The sequence below is a fragment of the Pezoporus wallicus genome, unplaced genomic scaffold (genome assembly GCF_028554395.1).
Source record: "Pezoporus wallicus isolate ANWC-B61680 ecotype Strahan unplaced genomic scaffold, APGP_CSIRO_Pwel_v1 contig_3710, whole genome shotgun sequence".
Lineage (NCBI taxonomy): Eukaryota > Metazoa > Chordata > Aves > Psittaciformes > Psittacidae > Pezoporus > Pezoporus wallicus.
Window position 1 is genome coordinate 3,211,029 of NW_026640315.1, and position 17,726 is coordinate 3,228,754.

At 37.6% G+C, this 17,726-nt stretch overlaps 1 protein-coding gene across 12 annotated transcripts in view; it reads right to left on the reverse strand.

The window, feature by feature from the left end:
- BPTF (bromodomain PHD finger transcription factor) overlaps positions 1 to 17,726 on the reverse strand; it is a 52,843-nt gene that overhangs the window by 17,795 nt on the left and 17,322 nt on the right. For 7 of the 12 annotated variants that reach the window (XM_057418432.1, XM_057418427.1, XM_057418437.1 and 4 more), the window contains exons 3-18: positions 15,451 to 15,674; positions 14,492 to 14,692; positions 13,763 to 13,951; positions 11,268 to 11,441; positions 10,974 to 11,149; positions 9,740 to 10,095; positions 9,319 to 9,450; positions 8,635 to 8,764; positions 7,869 to 8,004; positions 6,595 to 6,816; positions 3,926 to 6,296; positions 3,645 to 3,769; positions 3,284 to 3,412; positions 2,849 to 2,999; positions 1,958 to 2,081; positions 333 to 585 (exon numbers count right to left, since the gene is read on the reverse strand). In XM_057418432.1, coding sequence (XP_057274415.1) covers positions 333 to 585; positions 1,958 to 2,081; positions 2,849 to 2,999; positions 3,284 to 3,412; positions 3,645 to 3,769; positions 3,926 to 6,296; positions 6,595 to 6,816; positions 7,869 to 8,004; positions 8,635 to 8,764; positions 9,319 to 9,450; positions 9,740 to 10,095; positions 10,974 to 11,149; positions 11,268 to 11,441; positions 13,763 to 13,951; positions 14,492 to 14,692; positions 15,451 to 15,674 — 5,093 coding nt within the window. The remainder of the gene's footprint in view (positions 1 to 332; positions 586 to 1,957; positions 2,082 to 2,848; positions 3,000 to 3,283; positions 3,413 to 3,644; positions 3,770 to 3,925; positions 6,297 to 6,594; positions 6,817 to 7,868; positions 8,005 to 8,634; positions 8,765 to 9,318; positions 9,451 to 9,739; positions 10,096 to 10,973; positions 11,150 to 11,267; positions 11,442 to 13,762; positions 13,952 to 14,491; positions 14,693 to 15,450; positions 15,675 to 17,726) is intronic. The other 5 variants (XM_057418436.1, XM_057418435.1, XM_057418431.1 and 2 more) reach the window with 3 other exon arrangements.

The window sequence follows — 17,726 nt, forward strand, 5'->3', positions numbered from 1 at the left end:
TTACAATCATTTTTGAATGCGTCATACTTTCTTTGGTAAAGAGTCTTTTTTTGGATACAGTACATTACAGTATAGAATGCTTTCATTATCAATGATTACTAGTACAACGACTGTGAGTAATAAATGAGGCAGGTCAGAAATAAGACTACCTAGCAAGTCTGAACAAAGGAAAATTAGACAGGTAATATCTCAGAAGTGTCCTGCTGACTTAGCAAGAGATTAAAGAGCAAAGATAACAAGAAATGTAATAATGATACATATTCTGAAGATGTAAGCACTATCTATAGGATGAACTCTGGCATGTGTTCTTTCCATGATAAATGGCTACTTACCTGTTGAAGATTGGCCTTGTTTAACCCAAGTAGCAAAAGTCTGATGGAAATTCTTGTTCTGCTGGAATGTTACTGTAGCTGGAGAACCCACTTTTGTAGTAAGTACTACTTTGGTTCCAGTGGGGACTGGGCCCGTTAAAGGGCCTACCACAACTTTCTGTGGTGTTGAGACAGTAGTCGCAGTGCTGCTGGATGTAGTGACTGCAGGGGACACGCCTACCATAGGTATCTGCTTCTGCTGTTCCAGCCGTTTCTATGGAATTCAGAAGAAAAATGAACAAAGACATAATTAGCATTTCCAGGGTTTGGAAAATTAATGCTGTCTTTCCCAGTATTGGAAAATAAAGAACTCTGGCAGGATTTTAGTTCAGGTTGTAAAGGGCTGAAGAATAAGCTGTTTGCACACACTACAGCATGAGACTCCTTGACACAGCCAGAAATTTTGCTTTATAGCATCTTTAAAATCCTCAGTTTATGTTAATTTCAGTGCATATTTTATGTTAAACAAAACAGTAGTCTCAGACTAATCTGAAAGGTTAAAAAACTTTGACAAATATCCATCTATTTGGCTTTGACCGTGTGCACACAGCCTGCATCTCTGCCAGTAAGCAGTACATCATTGTTAACATAGTTTATTACTAGCATTCCTAGGTTCAGAGCTGCCTGCACTGAGATCCTGCCAGTTACAGAAAGAAGATTGTATCATTCTACTTCATTATTAAGACTGATTTTAAAAATCACTCTTTTAACTGTAAATCCACTTTGCAGCCTGCTTAAGAAAATTAGGTTCAAAATCCTTACCCACCAACCTTCTGTGCTGTAACTGTCAAGAAGGAACATGTAATACAGAGAGCCACTTTGTGAAGGGATATTATCAGTGAGCTCTTTTAAAATTCCAACACATCTAGCATTCTTCCCCATGCTACTGGAATCATCTCAGTATTCATTAAATTAAATTCCAGTGATTGATTAGCATTACATTGTGGTAATGCCCACCTATCAGAAGTACTTATTGACTAATAATATAGTCTCGTCAGGGAAGATGAAATGAAAAAGGACTAAGTTGGAAAAAAGCAAAATTCTTCATAACGTATGTGAAACACCAAAATGGTATTTGGTTTCCTAATTCCAATTTTGCATCCATTAATACATACATACACACATCTATATATAGTGATATTACAATTATCAATAGGCTTCATTCATTCAACCAACTTAAGATAGGATAAAATCAAAAGATTCAATTTGAAGCATGAAAAGCAAATGCAGTTGTATTCCCAAGTCAGCTATAAACCAAGGCAGCTTTCCATTACACCACAGCAACACCTTACCTGGAGATGGGTTCTTCTCAGCCTTCTTTTAAAATGAAGCAAGCTAAATCTTTTTAAGGTGTAATGAATTAGATGGGGGGAAAAAAAAACCCGCAAAGGCAACCCCAAAGCAAATCTTCACCTTAACCCCATTTCAAAATAATGGATGGACACAGTGTGAGCAGCATTGTTTGATGGTTTAGTTTGCACAGGAAGCAAAATCTCTTGAAAAATGGTGCAAGATAAGGGATAAACTGTGTTTGCCATATTTTAATGCATGCTGCTGACAGGTGGGACTACCAAGAGCTCCCCCACCTGCTGGGCAGCCAATCGTTGGTGTTTTAGTTGAGCCTCCAACTGGGCCTTGAATTCCTCTGCCTTCTTCTGTTCACTAACCTTAGCCTGTTGTTCAACTGCCTGTGCCTTTTCCTTCTCCACCCTGCCAAAGACACAACCGAAAGCAAGTTATACCACCACGTAAAATCCAACCCTCAAACTGGATTTCATTTTATCCAGTTTAATCGTTCCTATAAGAACAAACACCGAGATGGAAAATCACTCAAAAACTGGCCATGGCTATACAAGTATTTTGTAATAGATTAATGAAGTTGCATGCAACATCTCACTACTGTGTCACCTTATAGGAAACTATTAATCAAAACTGGAATTTGTAATTACACCTGAGATTGCAAACAATCTATGCAATACCTTTAATCTAAAACAATTCTTTCCAAGTGACTCCAAAATGTTGTTCAACTCTAAGCATGTAATACTGAAAATTTTCATTTATGACTTGAATATTCTCAGGCTGAATTTACCTTTACTTTACTTGTACACATTCATTTTCTTTGTATTATAAAAGTATTTAAACACCTAGTGTTTTAAGTCATGCTAAAAGTAGCCTAAAGCCTTTCCATGCATTACCATAATAGCCTTTTAGCATTATGACAGTAACTGGTTCATAACCATGCTAAATTAATATTAGTTGTAACAAATCTGTAAGATCTGCATAAAATAGTTTTGGTACCAGCAAACAGTTCAGCTTTACAGCTTTGAGGTTCACTACCATTACCAAAGGCACAGTGAAAATGCAACACAGATACGCTTCCACTGATTGTAGCTACCAAGTTCATGTTCTCCAGCAGGAACTGATTTAACATACAAATTAAAACTGCTTTCTTTAAAAGCTCATTTGAGTTCATTTACCTTTCAGCAAATGCCCTGATCTCCCATAGTTCCAATTCCTCCTCTGCCACCCAACTTTCGATTATAACAGGGCCCGTTTGCTTGGGTGTTTCCGGCCTTTTTGGCCTTAGTGCACTTGATCGCAGTCCCTTCCTCTGGGGTGTTGGAGTTTCTTTAGAGAACAGTCAAAACACACACATTAAACTTGACAGTAAAACAAAATGAAAGTGTAAGCCAAGATTTAGTGTCTTTTTCAGTCTCATTTTATACACAGGAAGGCTTTTCAGCTTGAGAGAGATCAGTTTGTTAAATACATCACTTGTTTCCCATAGGTGAATGAATAGTTCATGTCAAGCTGTATTTGCTCCCTTGATGGTCTGAATTAACATAAAGATCCAGTTACCTTCATTTCTGTAGGAGCTTATGGGAAGGAGAAAAATGTATATACAAACATACCTTTTGGAGCCTCTGGTACACCAATGGGACAAATAATTTTTCTTATACAGTACTCTGACCGGATTCCATACGGACCAACATCTCTTCGCTTGATTATTTCTGTGGTCGTGATTTCAGTTTCAGATGTTTCTACAACAAATTAGTCCCAATGCATTAATAAGAGAAAACAAATAAAGCTAAATCTCCAATCAACCCAATATAATCAAGGTAAAGACAGAGCAACTAGTACAAACTGTTGACTACAACATTCGGATGCTAACATCAAGCCTTTACAGAAAGGCTTGCAATGTGTTTGATATTAAAAACTAACAGCAAGAATTTCTGCATTAAGGAAGTAGTCATAAATTTGAGGAAATAATACCTGTACGTGTAGTTCCTCCCCCAGGTGGAGCTTTTGCTGCCATATCATCCCATTTGAGACATGCCCACAGCAACCGCAGCATGAGGCTCACTCCAGCCAGTGATTTCACTGTTTGAAGTCGGTACCTAACAACAGACCATGAATTGTATTTTCAAATCAAAATCTATTCAGATTCTTCCATTCTACCATTACTGAACAATGTAGATAACTATTGAATAATAAATAGCAAAACTTAATTTCATCACATCCTAAACTCTTCCTCAAAAATATAAAGCATGTACCTCCAAGTGATCCCAAAAGTTGGCCTTGGGGATGGATATGGCCAGATATCCAAGGCAGGCTTTGCATTGTAATTGAAATAGGGAACTTCTCTGATCCCTCCTTTCCTGGCCAGCTTTTTCAAGTCATCATTGGGTAAAACAAAGATGCTTTTTTTACTGCTTTTGGTAACGAATTTTCTGTAAGACGGTAAGGCAGTTCCAGAACGGGTTTTTTTGGGTCTTGCAAATTTCATTAACTTCACTTTGTCTTTTGTAGAATATTCTTTGCTGACAGTCATGGAAGTCACCAATGTGCCTTCTGGGGTAGTCAGTGAGTCAGTTACTGTTGTTGTAACCACTGTTTTACTATGCTCTTGCACAGAAACGACATCAACATTGCTGTCTGTAGCTGGAGTGGTGAGCTTGGTCACAGTAGTGGTGGTAGTTACAGTGGATATGGCACAGTTTTCTGTAGATGACACTACTGTTGTTTTCTCATCATTAGAAGCTACACTCTCTGCAACTTTATACACAGTTTTGGATTCTGTAGACACAGTCGATGTTGTGGTTGTCACTTCAGTAATAACAGTTTTTGTTTTACTTTCTCCATTAATATTCTCCATTTTGTATGTCTGTACACCATTCTGACCAGCAAAGTGGCTACTCAAGCTAGATTCCTCACATGAGGTTACAGGCGACGGAGTAACTTTTTTCTCCTCAATTACATCAGTTTCCATGGATTCTGTTTCACTATTCAGGTTATTTTCTTTACAGACAGTGCCAAAAGCAGATCTCTCCGGAGAAAGACGTTTTTCTTCAGTTTTCTGCACATACTTGGGAACTTCATCTGGTGGCTGATGACTCTCCCCAGATTCCAACCCAGGTGAACTCTGCAGACGTGACTTAGCGTCCACGTTGTTTTTGTCCTTTGTGTCCTCTACCGTGATGTCACCATTCATGAAGGGTTTTACTGAAGATTCCTTAAAAGTCAATGGTTTTATTTCATGTTCTTGAATGGATTTACTAATATTATTAACTTTTGGTTCAGTATCACCCCCTGCCTTTGCTTCACAAGTACCTTTAACTGAGCAGCCATCATTTGGCAATGCTTTAACATCGCTATCTTTTCCATTCATTTGAAATGCTGATTTTTCTTTTCCTGTCTCAGTTTCTTCATCTTTATTATTCTTTTTGTCAGTAACACTATTTAGATTTGTCTGATCAAGGTATTTGGTTATGGTCCTTGTCTCCATTTTCTTTTGACCATTAGCCTCAGTTAGTTTAGAGCTCAGTAAATCCTCACCAGCTTCTACCCCATCCATGTGTTCCAGCGTTTGACTTTCAAGGTTTCTTTCAGAAATTAGCTCTGTTTTAAATGGTTCTTTACTAACTGATTTTTGGTGTAACGCGGTCTTTTCAGATTTACTTCCACTTTTTACTGAAGTCATTTCTTCCCCCATTTCACTTTCTTGAGAAGATGCTGGTTCAATATGGCTTTTTAGTATACAATTATTTTCTGGGTCTTTACTCTGCTGCTCAGAATTTCCCTCTGAATCTCTCTTTTCAGGGGTGGCCAGAGCATCCTTTCTACATCTGCTTTCAGTTACCACTGGCTCCAAGTCTCCCTGTTCACACTGAGTCACTCTGGTAATAGGCAGGTTTTGTTTCAAAGGTTTTTTGCTGGTTTCTGAAATATCCCATTTGATTCTACCTTCTGCATTTGGTTGTTTCAAGCCATCCACAAAGGAACTCTCAGGTTCTCTAAGAGCCTCTTGTCCTTGATGCTTATCAGCAGTCACAGGTTCAGGGTTTTCTTTACTATCATTCTGAATGGAGCTTTCACCTTCAGAGGATTGACGTGAGTCTTCATCCAGTAGCTGGCCTTCTCTTTTTGACAGCCTGTTTGTCAAAGGCAAAGACGGTTCATCCAGCTCACCAGTTTTGGAACAAGAGATGCTGCTGATTGGCAAGCAGTCCTGTTCTGCATCTTCAGTTCGGGTCTTCTCTGAAATACAGCTTTGATTTTGGGAAGACATGTTAAACTGGCTTCCTTCTTTTACTTTTCTCATTTGTAGCTCATCTGTGTTTTTCTGGGGGCTTACAGATCGAATGCCTCCAGTTTTAGCACTAGCCTCCAGTTTCATCCTTTCTAGTCGTTGTTTTTCTTCCAGTGTAAACTGTTTTATTCGCCTCTCAAGTAGTCCATCTAATTTTGATGATTTTACTTTCCTTTTGTAGCAAGTCCTTAAATGAAATCCCTCACTGACGTTGATTATATCCAGCTTACAATGACTATCCTCATCTTTTATGGGGGATTCAATTTTCACATCATCTACATCCATAGGTTCTTCCTTGATGACTTTATCGTTTTCACCATCAATTTCTTTTTCCACTGTGAAGAAGAACAAACTGCATCAGTAAGCTCCCTTAACAACGAATACCAACCTATACTTTTAGGTTAACAACTAAGAAATAAATGGACCTTTTAGCATATTAATAGAGTTCAAGAAAAAGGGAACAAAAGCTTCAGATATTACTACAAGGAACAATCAGCAATCATTTAACTGAAACATTTAAAATGTCTTGACAAAACAATGTTACAGCTTTTCAATAGTTAGTTATGAGGCCCTATGCTTTCACACACACAGTGCTGTAATGAATAGTTTTACATAATTTCAATATAGCGTTACCTTTATCTTTTGCACCATCCAGGCTTTCAGAAGTCGTATCAACTTCTACTTTTTCTTGACGTGACTTTTCTTCTTTCACTTGTACTTTCCCTGACGTTTCTGAAACGTCTGCTTTGTCTCTTGCTTGCGGATCATGCGAATCCTTTGTTCTGTCTTTTTCTAGTTTTACCTTAATTGGACCTTTTCGTTTATCCAAACTGCATTTTTCCTCTTCACTCTTTGCTATTAATAAATGAATTAAATGGTGTCAATTATTCAGAATATCTTTCCTACTCTGCTACATTTTAATGTATATTATAGTTTACCTCTCAAATCATCCATCATTAGCGAAATTGAGAAATAGATATAATGTTAAGTATACAATGGTAACACTACTAAGCTTAGTGCACTACTGAATTAAAACCCCATAAAATCTAAAAGGCCACCAGAGGTAAAACTGTGTCATTTACCTTAGTTTTTGGGGAGTCTATGCTCAGCTTTTCTTACAAAAACATACCCAAAACCCACCCATGTTTTAGGAAACTAAATTCCACTTTCTGAACCCCCAGTCTACTGACAGTGTATTAATTCAGGCTCTGAAAAGTCACAATTATCATAATTTTCATTTCACAGTGAAATGAGAATGGACATTAGTATTCAAATGAATTTGTGCTTAGCACAGTAGTGGCTATTTACTGCAATACAGAAAGCAAAATAAATCCAATTTATCAATCATACAGAAAACACTAAAAACAGCAGCATCCATTTTGTGTTTGAGCCAGTCAAAAGCAACAGGGAAAGTATTACATCAATATGTGGGGAAAGAAATCATTTTGATGTGTAACACAGGGTGGGCCACCATTTTCTAAATTTTAAAAGGAAACTCATGGTTAAATTCATTATAAATAAGACTTGCACAGTTCAGGATGCATTCTAAAAGTCAACTGTATAAAACTTGCCTTTTTAAATATAAATCTGGAACAAAAAAGTGAGAAGATGCATTTTAAATTTCCTAGAGAAATGAATTCCTTTCCCCTTAGGAAACTACTGTTCCCAGATAAAATTGCTTAACAGTTTTCTGTCAACATGGGGTGTAGGTAAGTGTACATATATAACGTACACACCCCAATATTTTAGATGTTACTTTTTGCTTGTGATTATCTACATAGTTTTATCTAACTTTAATTTACACAAGGCTGTATAAAGCTGTACAAATATTACACACAACTTTGTAATTCAAGCAATTTAATGTAGCTTAAAAAAGAAGAGTCTATGAAAGCAATGCAGACACTTACTTGGTAGCAACCTTCTGTAGTCTGCATTAGTATTTCCAGGCAGTTTGGGCAGAAACCTGTGGACATGTGTTTTACTAATCCAGCTCCAGCCACCATACCCTGTTACTCTATATTCCTCTCCTTTTTGCTTCCAAACCTGTGAAATATTTTTAAAATAGTAGTTTTAATTTTGCTATTTGCTGCATTATTAACAACCTTCTATTGGCAGACTTTTTAAAGCAAGTTGAAGTATATTTGTGAAATACACTATCTAAAATTAAGTATCTGATAATTACATTGATTCCACCATAGTAACATCTAAAAGCATATTTATTTCCTCCGAGAGAATCTATTTACCTAAAAGCTAAAAGATTATACAAGTTTTTGAATGAACCCATCCAACAGAAGCGTCTAATATCTACTGTAGAAGAATACAAAGAGGCTACTATAGTGGCTCCCATCAGACTATATAACTTGCCAAAGTAAAGGTTGCACTGGACAAAGACAGACATACAAAGATTCCAGTAACCATCTAGAACCCCTCCACTAGAAAAGGCTGCATTTGGCAGACAAACATCTGTCAACTGAGGCGGTGTCACTAAGAGCATAATACATAACAGATTTGGTTCAGATGAAGATTATGTGCTTGAACACATGGGCTTGGTTCCTATCCTAATGGCAGGGAGTAATGCAATTATAATAAACTAAGTTTCAAATGAAAGCAGAAAGAATAAGTAATCAACAATGCCTGTATTTTGTTTGTTCCTCACACAAAAGAAAACCTCACCTGATGCTTGACAGGAAACGTGTATTTCACCCACGTAGCTTGCTGCATTGTTTCTTCTTCTTCTTGTTTTCTCTCTTTTTTTTTCACTTTCTCCTTTTCTTCTCTTTCTATTGCTGTCATTCTGCGTAATCTAATACATATAGATTGAAGTGCATTGAAGGACAGGATCTTATAAGCAAATAAAAGAAATCAAACAGCAGCATATACTACCTCTTTGAATAATTGTAAACATCTGAAGTTAAGAGGAATGCCCAGTATCAGGTTATATGTATTACTTGCACCAGAAACACTACTTTTTTTTGGCTATTCCAGTAAGACAAACACAGCTGCCTGCAACCAAGTCTGACATCAGACATATCTTGTTTCTGCTGCTATGACACAATGAGAGACAAAAGACAGACTCCACTGAACTGGGTGTGTTGAAATTTGCTCTTGTAGGCTCCCAGAGCTTTATCACTTTGGGACTGTGGCTCAGGTAAAGAGAACAAACTTGCTTTGCAGGAGCAATGAGGCTATAAAAATCTCGTCATGTATTTTCAGTATCTGGTTGAGAAAAAACCACTTCCAAGTGCTGAATGACTGACTAAACTTAAACGTAACTCTTAGAGGCTTAGAGGAACCAGTAATTGTAAAACAAAGGCAAGTTCTCAGAGTCAAAAATACTGTGATGTTCATTTATTTTACCTAGTGTGCCCCAAGGACTCCCGCCAGATTGGCAGCATGACAACCGGTTTAATTGCACACTCCAATATAGCCAGTGCTAGTGCAAATTCTCTAGGTTTGCTGCACATCTGAACAGCCTTAATCCAGTTAGACCTAAATTGGAAACAAAGATTAAAAACCAGAAACATACACATGCACTAATACAGCATGCTCTGTTAATAAGATTTAATGGTAGGAGAAAACCTCTTGTATTGTAATACTTCACTCAAATGTGCAATCCTTTCAGCCATCCGTCGCAACACACACACGTTAGCTTATGTTTTAACATACGGAAGCATGGTGCTTTGAAATCACTGATTTGATAAAGACCATTGCTCATTAATTCTGTTAGCCAAAATACAAATAAAACAGGAGAATATATATTTTTCATTTAATAATTTACCTGTGGGAAGCCCAGTTAGGGTGAAGGAATGATGCCGGGATGTTGTTTTCTAGCTGAATGATAGTTAGCCTCAAAGTGGAAATGGTAAGAACTTTGGACCCATGTACAGACCCATTCCATTTGAACTCTCCAGCAGGAGTCAGACAGAATTTATGCGAGAGATGTCGTCTCTTGTCATGGTCCTCCCTGTGCTGGTGCTTGTTCAATGCGAATGAATTAGTGGCATATTGATTATGATACACACGATACTTCCCCTCTTGCCCTAATTTGAAGTAATTGTTGATATTTCCTTTCATCACAACTTCCTTCTTTGTGTTCACTCGTGAGATTTCACCTTGAGAGTTGACCACTATAACCTTGTGAAAGAAAGAATAATTTTAAGGGTTAAGTTTCAAGTATTTCTATTTATTTATTTATGATTTAGGCTTCAACTGTCTATATATAAAACAATAAAAGCCCCCTTGCATCAGCCTGTGGAAGCAAATAACTGTTTATCTGATATACTACATATGTGTACTTCATTGCTGACGGACAGAGTTCGGATATTCCCAAAGATCAACTTTAACATTAAAAAAGCACCATCCAGGCTCCTCAGGAAGTCAACCAGGAACTCAAGTTGTTGCCCTGAATTATGCCTATTGTGGAGGCACCTTTGGGAAAACAGCTTCACTGACTAAGGAAGCTTTCTGTGAAACCCCTCGTTGGCAAAGCACAGAATTCATACAGGCAGCTAAGCAAACAAGTGTCTTTGACTTTGAGAACATGGCATGGATAACATCACTGGTGTAATTATTCATTAACTGAGTTCCAAATTTGAGAACTCTGTGAATAAATATGCCAAGTACTAACTTACAAGGAAAACCAGCTAGCAAAACCAAAGTGAGTACACCAACTAATATGCAGAAAACCAAGTGCAGTGAATTCCTGGCATTCAAACACTTCTTTCCTGGAGAAACTACTTAAAAAAATAAATCAAACCAAACCATCAAAACCCAAACAACCTACAGCCACACAAAAAACTTTTACCACTGCACTGAGTCACTATCACACCTCTGTAGATAGTAACTAAGAACAAAGGAGGAGGATAAATGCTTCCTATGATTAAACAATTTGCTATTATTATACATTTTTTAAGCATCTTCATAGTCTGCCAAATTCACTTTTTTTAGTTTTAAAATATTATCAGTTTTCTACAACATTTTCATACTTCAAGTTTTCCAAGATGTGCACAAACCTCTCTGCCTTCTTTATGCAACTTATTTGCTTCGTGTGCTGCAGCAGCAACCTGCTGGCTTTTCATCTGGCTCAACTTGCTATCTGGATTCCGTGATCTCGTGAGCATTCGCGTTGAGCCTGGTGTGCCTTTTCCTGCGCCTGGAGAATCGCTTCTTTCACCATTAGATTTCTCTCCTGCCCAAGGGAAAAAAGGTTTTTAAAAACAAAACCTGGAAGTCTTCTATTTGTGTATGGGAATTACAAAGTAAAAAGATGCATAAAAAGAAAGTGACAGATCAATTATTATTATTACCTATGTCCTCTGAAGCCTGGGATCCCCTCTCTGCATTTTCAGCATCATCAGGCGTCCTAATGGAGTCATTCTGCCCAGAGCCCAGCTCACTGCCGTTGCTGTTTTCAACATCTGACTGTAGAGGTGCAGCAGACACACTGCTGCTGTTGCTAGGGATCATCTGACCAGTTTCTTCTACAAGAGAACAACTTCATTTTTAGTTCTTCTTTTAAATTAGATCAAGGTAATCTTTTTGTGTTTTGAATTTTTTATCAAATAAAGGCCAGATGAACATGTTTTGCTGGACTGGAGGGAAACACCTATAAAATATTAATTCCCTCCAGAGCACTGTATCCATGAAAATATCTTCAAGCAGTTTCAACTTCTATGGCTCTGAAGGGCTGAAATTCATATTTACATAAAGCATGAATATGTTTTAACTAGGAGACAATTTTTTTCCTATAGATGCACACACAGAGAACTCTCTCTGCTGAGACTCAGCTTTGCTTTCAGAATGCAGATTTCATGAAATATATTTTTCCTGCAGCTTTAACTTATTTTATTCTCATGCTCTTTAGCCTTCACCTTTCAGCTGACCTCCAGTTTTCCACCAGATCTTTGACTGTCTCTTCTTTAGCACAGTAATTCTGAGGAATCCTACAGATTTCAGGTCAATTGGCACCACCCTGCACCTAAACTCCTCTGCAAACTTCAAATCAGCCTCTTTCTTACAATCTGATGCATCTAAGTGTTGCTTCAAGCTCAGTAAAACAAATGGGTTCTTGGTCCTCAGTTGTCCTTGTTACTGGCTGCCTTGACGGCTATGGACACCATTGCCACATCACACTGTTGATTTTAAGAAAGGTGACAGAACAAAACTTCCCTTTTGTGAAACGCTCACTCCTAGCAGAAAGACCACACGGTAAAGTATGCTGGGGTTCTTAGAAGATCCCAAACCTGCATGCACCACTGTTCAATCCATTTCCCTTTCGACTAAGAGGAAAAACGGAACCATTTGTGGTGCATGTTGTCTGGAAGAGAGCGGAAGCACCCAATCCAGACTTTTAGTAAAAGACTAATACCCAAACTACATTTAATAAGGTGGTGACGGACAAGTGACAAACATTCTCTTCTAGCTTTGCATTTTACTTCAGTTTTCCCCCTCTGGGGGTAGCTGCCTCACTGATACTGGTTCAGTATCCCTCCCTGCCTCTGAAACGACAGTCTCAAATGGAAATTTCATCACAGGAACAGAATTATCACTATGAATATAGCAAATTAGACATAAATAAGAACCTTCTCCACACACATACACTTTCCTACAGAACCAAAAGCCCATTCATTTTAAAATAAGCTAGAAGCTTTGGAATGAGAAAAGTACTTGTGGAAGTATAATAAAGAAATAATGATAAATATACAAGTGAAACATTAAAACAAAATACTAACCCATAAACGTGTCTGGAACAAAGCTATAGGATATGTAACTTTTCCATTAAACCTTTACGGAGTTATTTTAACTTTAAAATAGAACAAAAACCATATGAGAACAGATATATTTGGTCAAGGACCTAAAACGCATGCTTGTTGTCCCATGCGCTAGGAATCTACTGAAAAAGTGCAGCATGAAACTTCCAGATTGTGGATTAATCTTAACGTTCACTATCTCCTCCTCTGAACAAAGCTAATGACAAGGTTTGGATGCATTTACATTTGCAAGTTCAAGAGCTGCGATCTGTATATGAATGGAGATCTATTTCTGTAGGAGAGAAAACCTTTACTGCTGTGTTCTGAAACATAACACACTGAACATCACTACATCACAGATATTATAGAATATTACTTTAGAATTATAATGTATTTGTTATAATTCTAAAATAGTACATTGCTATCTTATGCAATTAAGTCCCATTTATTTCTAAACCAAAAGTTTGGTGTTTTTTAGAATATTACTAAATAGTGTATATTACTATTTTTGAATCACTGACATGGTAGAACAAGACACATTAAAACACAAGAGCCCCTATGCTTATGACTCTCACATCTGTTTAAAATTCCTAGCATGACAATTTCGACCTTGACATTTCTGTGCACTGCTTTATTCACTTGAATGAAAATGCTTTGTTTGTTAGTAATTCATACAGCAAATGAGAGGTTAAAATAATAAACAAGCCAGCAGCAAATTAGAATTTGAAATCAACTTGATAGGATGCTAAAAATCATTATGGATCAATATGGAAAAATAAAATCTACAGAAAACAAACATAAAAAGCTTAGCCATACTCATCTTTGGAAGGCATGGAAACAAATGCTAATGTCACAGAGGACCACAAATTTCAAGCACTAGTTGCAAGAAAATTAACTTTGAAATGTTAATGACAACGTAGCAGTAAAGGATGGCACTGCAAGCAAACAGCATGAGTGATATACGCTGTGAATGGTTTTAGTGGACAAATCAGAGAGAAAAACTTAACAGATTCCCCAAATTACAGAGGCATTGGTAACAGTGCCTTCTGTACCTGAGAGTTCCTGAGGGAGCTCTGATGCCACCTTCTTCTCTGCCACGTTGTTGCTCTCAAGGGTTTCTGACTGACACCCCATTGCGTTCTTCCCTTCAGAGCAACTAGTCTCTCCTGCAGAAGGATTTGTGTTGTTGTCATCAGTGCTTGATGTCACAGAGTTACTTTTATCCCCAACGACTGTTGCCTCTATAGTAAAATGCACAACAAAACTTTAGGGATATTCTTTAGTATGTCTTAGGATGTCATTTGGCATCATCCATAGAAAGCAACTTCAGCAGCTTGGTTTATCTGTTTGATAAAGCTGAAAAACATTGAGCTTTTTCCTTCTTTTTTTTTTTTTCTCCCTTCTTCTATGAGACGGTATTGTCTCAAAATCAAAGAACAAACCAGTTCTGATGAGGAAAACAATGTTAAAAATGATGTAATATTGCCTACTACAAACATGCTGATCACAACCTGCAAGTGTCACCTGTACCTCAAGCTTCCTGTATCTACAAGCTAGCAGTATCTTGAGAAGTAGGAAAACTGGTGAAATTACTTAACAAGAAAACCAATTACAATACGCAACCCAAGAGAACTGACAAACAACAATCTATTACTTACAAAGTACCTTACAGAATCATTCCCCTCGTCCCCCAGATCACATTAATACTTAAAGAAATGTGAGGGTCTCAACTAAAGATTCACTTCAATGAAGTTGTTAAAGCACAGGCAGAGTTTCTTTACCTTCTGTTTTCACTTTTTCTGCATCTTGCTCAGTGGGCGCCTCCTCATTTTTCTCTTGTTCTCCAGATTCTTCCCTGCTTCTCTCAGCATCTGTCTGGTCATTATCGACATCACTTCTGGCCTTTTCTGCTTCATCATCTGCTGTGGTTTTATCTTCCACTATTTCTCCTTTTCTTGCTCTGATAATGTCCAAAATTTCATCTACAATAGAAAGTATGTTGTCATCAATAAACAAAGCAACCACCACCTACAGAGCCACAAGCAGAAATAACATGACATAAATGCTGCTTCTTTTCAATGAGGCAAAAGATAACATCCATCTTCTTGCCACTTTTTTTCCCCACACTTAGAAGAAACAATTCCACAGATTTAATAATTCATTCCTCAGAGTTAATGCATTTATATAGTGACGACTTATATCCAATTTTAAACCTGAACATCTAATCTTCATGTCTTCCCTAAAAACAAAGTTCAGACCTTCACAAATTTATATTGCTATTTATTTATTGCCTCAAGGTAGCTAAATTAAGTTAGTGAAGAAGTGCAGAGGAGATATACGTTCTTCCACACTTTCCATAATATTGTAGTAAATACTGGAGCTCTAACACTGTTGCTACTCCAACTCCCATAGGATTGTAAAGTGTTTATGAAGAGATAATACACACACACACACACACACACACACACACATCAGGAAACATATGACAGCTAACACAGCTCCACCTCAACACCTGGAGCAATCACAGTCTGGCACACCCTAACCATATCAAGAATCCAAATCATTCAGGACATCCTGGAATACATGATACATAGTCCTACAAGAAGTCAGCACTAAATAGCCATGCTGGTACACCTGCATGATCCTTCTCCATCAGTTTCTATAGGCTTCTTGTAATAAAAGAAATATGAACTACCATTTGATTCAAAGTGCAACATCTACTGCCATAAAATACTCTTACCATTTGCTGCAGAAAGGAAAGACTTGTTGTTGCCCCTTGCTTTATTTGTGAGGTCTTCCGTCACATCCATGTGCCGATGAATTTCCTCACGCATTTCTTCCAGAGTTTTGCATAGGTCAGCTTCCCAGTAATCTTTGTCCAGGCATTCAATCAACTCTGCCAGCTGGATCTTTGTGCTAAAGTACCAGATTTTCTTATCTTTCTCACTTTCTGAATCTTCCTCTCTGTAAGAGTATTGAAAAAATATGAATTTTCATATATCTAGAGAAATGACACAAATTAATATCAGCCTACTTTCAGCAGAGAACTCTTAAATGCCAACACCTGAGTGTGAATAACAACAAACATGAGGACACTCACATGCACCCAGTTTAGTACACAAATGCCCCTTTCTCATTACCATCCCCTCAGAATTTCTCATTACAACATGCTCAGGAAAGCTTTTGAAGTGTCTCCTTAAAACTTGTTTGTCCAATCTGCAACAAAGTTTATTCTCTTTATATTTACCATTACTGTAACCAGTAATCTCCTACCGAGTCTCAAACAACTTGCAACAAAGGAGGTATGGCTGCAGAATCCATAAAGGGGAGTGTTTCTGATGCATCTTCAGGAAACAGCATTCACCTGTGAAACAACTGTTGTACTTGCAACTCGATCAGAACACTACTAAAATAAAGTGGTTATGAAGTTAATAATTACAATATGACTCAAAATTCAACTACTAACTCGTCACAACCATTACTGCAAACCAGACTTTCGGTTTTTTGATGACAAAACCTGGTGTACTGCAATGAAATACAATTTCTTCCACATTTTCTTCCATAAAGGCCTTTGCTCATGAAAAGCAACTAATTCTACCTTACCCATTTACTCCCCTAGGCTACCAGTAACTTCCCATTAGTTTTAACAGGCTAGCATGGTTAAGTTCAACAAGTTCTCTCAGAAAACAGTCATTTCAGGAAGACATCCCATATACTACACATCAAAAAGTAACAGCTCAACACTGACAACCATTGGACTCTATAGAATATTCCATGCCTGTAGAATTCCATGTTCAAGAAAAATTGTTTAAACCATGTTTTCTGTAAACCAAGGAAGTTATCTACTAACAATAACAGGAATGGCAGCACATCTATTAATGATTGTGAACAAAAGCCATTAAAAAAAATATAGGAAAATGCCTAAAGCATAAGTCAGAAGGGGAGATGAGAATGCAAGAATTCAGCTTTACACAGCAAGAGGAAAGAACAGGGTGAAACAAAATGCTTAACTAGAAAGGGCAGGGCCTACTGAATTTTTCCCTGGCAAATATCCAGTAGAAGCAGGAAGAGGAAGACACTGGCAGAGCAGTAATTGTAGAGACGCTCTACTCCTTACAAACACAACTGCACAATATGATGCTGTTGCTAAGTTTATACTGTAATATAAATATACAAGCAGCTCAGGCGTAGAGCCTTGCCCACCTTGCTTAACTTTTGACAGTGATCATCCAAATATGTTCTTTTTCCACATTCTCCCCCCTTTTAGCAAACCTGAAACCACTGCAGCTATGCTAATGCCTCCAGGATACTTATGTATGTATGTCACCTGAAAATCCCAAGCAGCATCTCCCTTTTCCTTTCCCATCAGTTCTTTCTATTCTTGTGTTACAAGGTTCCATTGGACTGTAAAGCAACTAGCTGTTATCTTCAATTTCCCTATATAATCAAAGAAAAGCCTGCAGTACCAGGAAAGGTCTGCTGTATTACAGGCCAAGGAACCCCAGAGCCACCCTGCGAAGAATCAAAACACTAGACCGCAAAGACTGTATTCCACAGAACACACCTAGAGCTAATCTATGTGCAATTCAAGTCCTACCCATTAAAGAATTGCTCAGATAATATTCTAGAAATGGACAATGAAGCTATCCAAGAGTATTTTATTTCCTTCCTGCTTCATTTATATAGGGTTTTGAGCACAGAATTCCTCTTGAACTGAAGGCTATCACAACCTTAGTAACCAAAGTTCAGGGATTAGTGTTTTCTGTCAACAAAAGCACAGACAGAAAATGAAAAGGCAGAAGCTTGCTGTTAGCCTTACACAAAACTCACCCTTGCTCAGACTTCTTCCCAAGATTCAGTGTGCCAGTGGAAGCCCTGGCATGCAATAAACTTGCTAACAGTCAAAGAGCTACAGCAGAAATCGTTCTATGCAATCCATTTGGCAAAGCTGGTTAAGATTTAAACTAATGATTAAAATATTTAGGCTAACTTCCCCTGAACACCTTCTTCCATTGG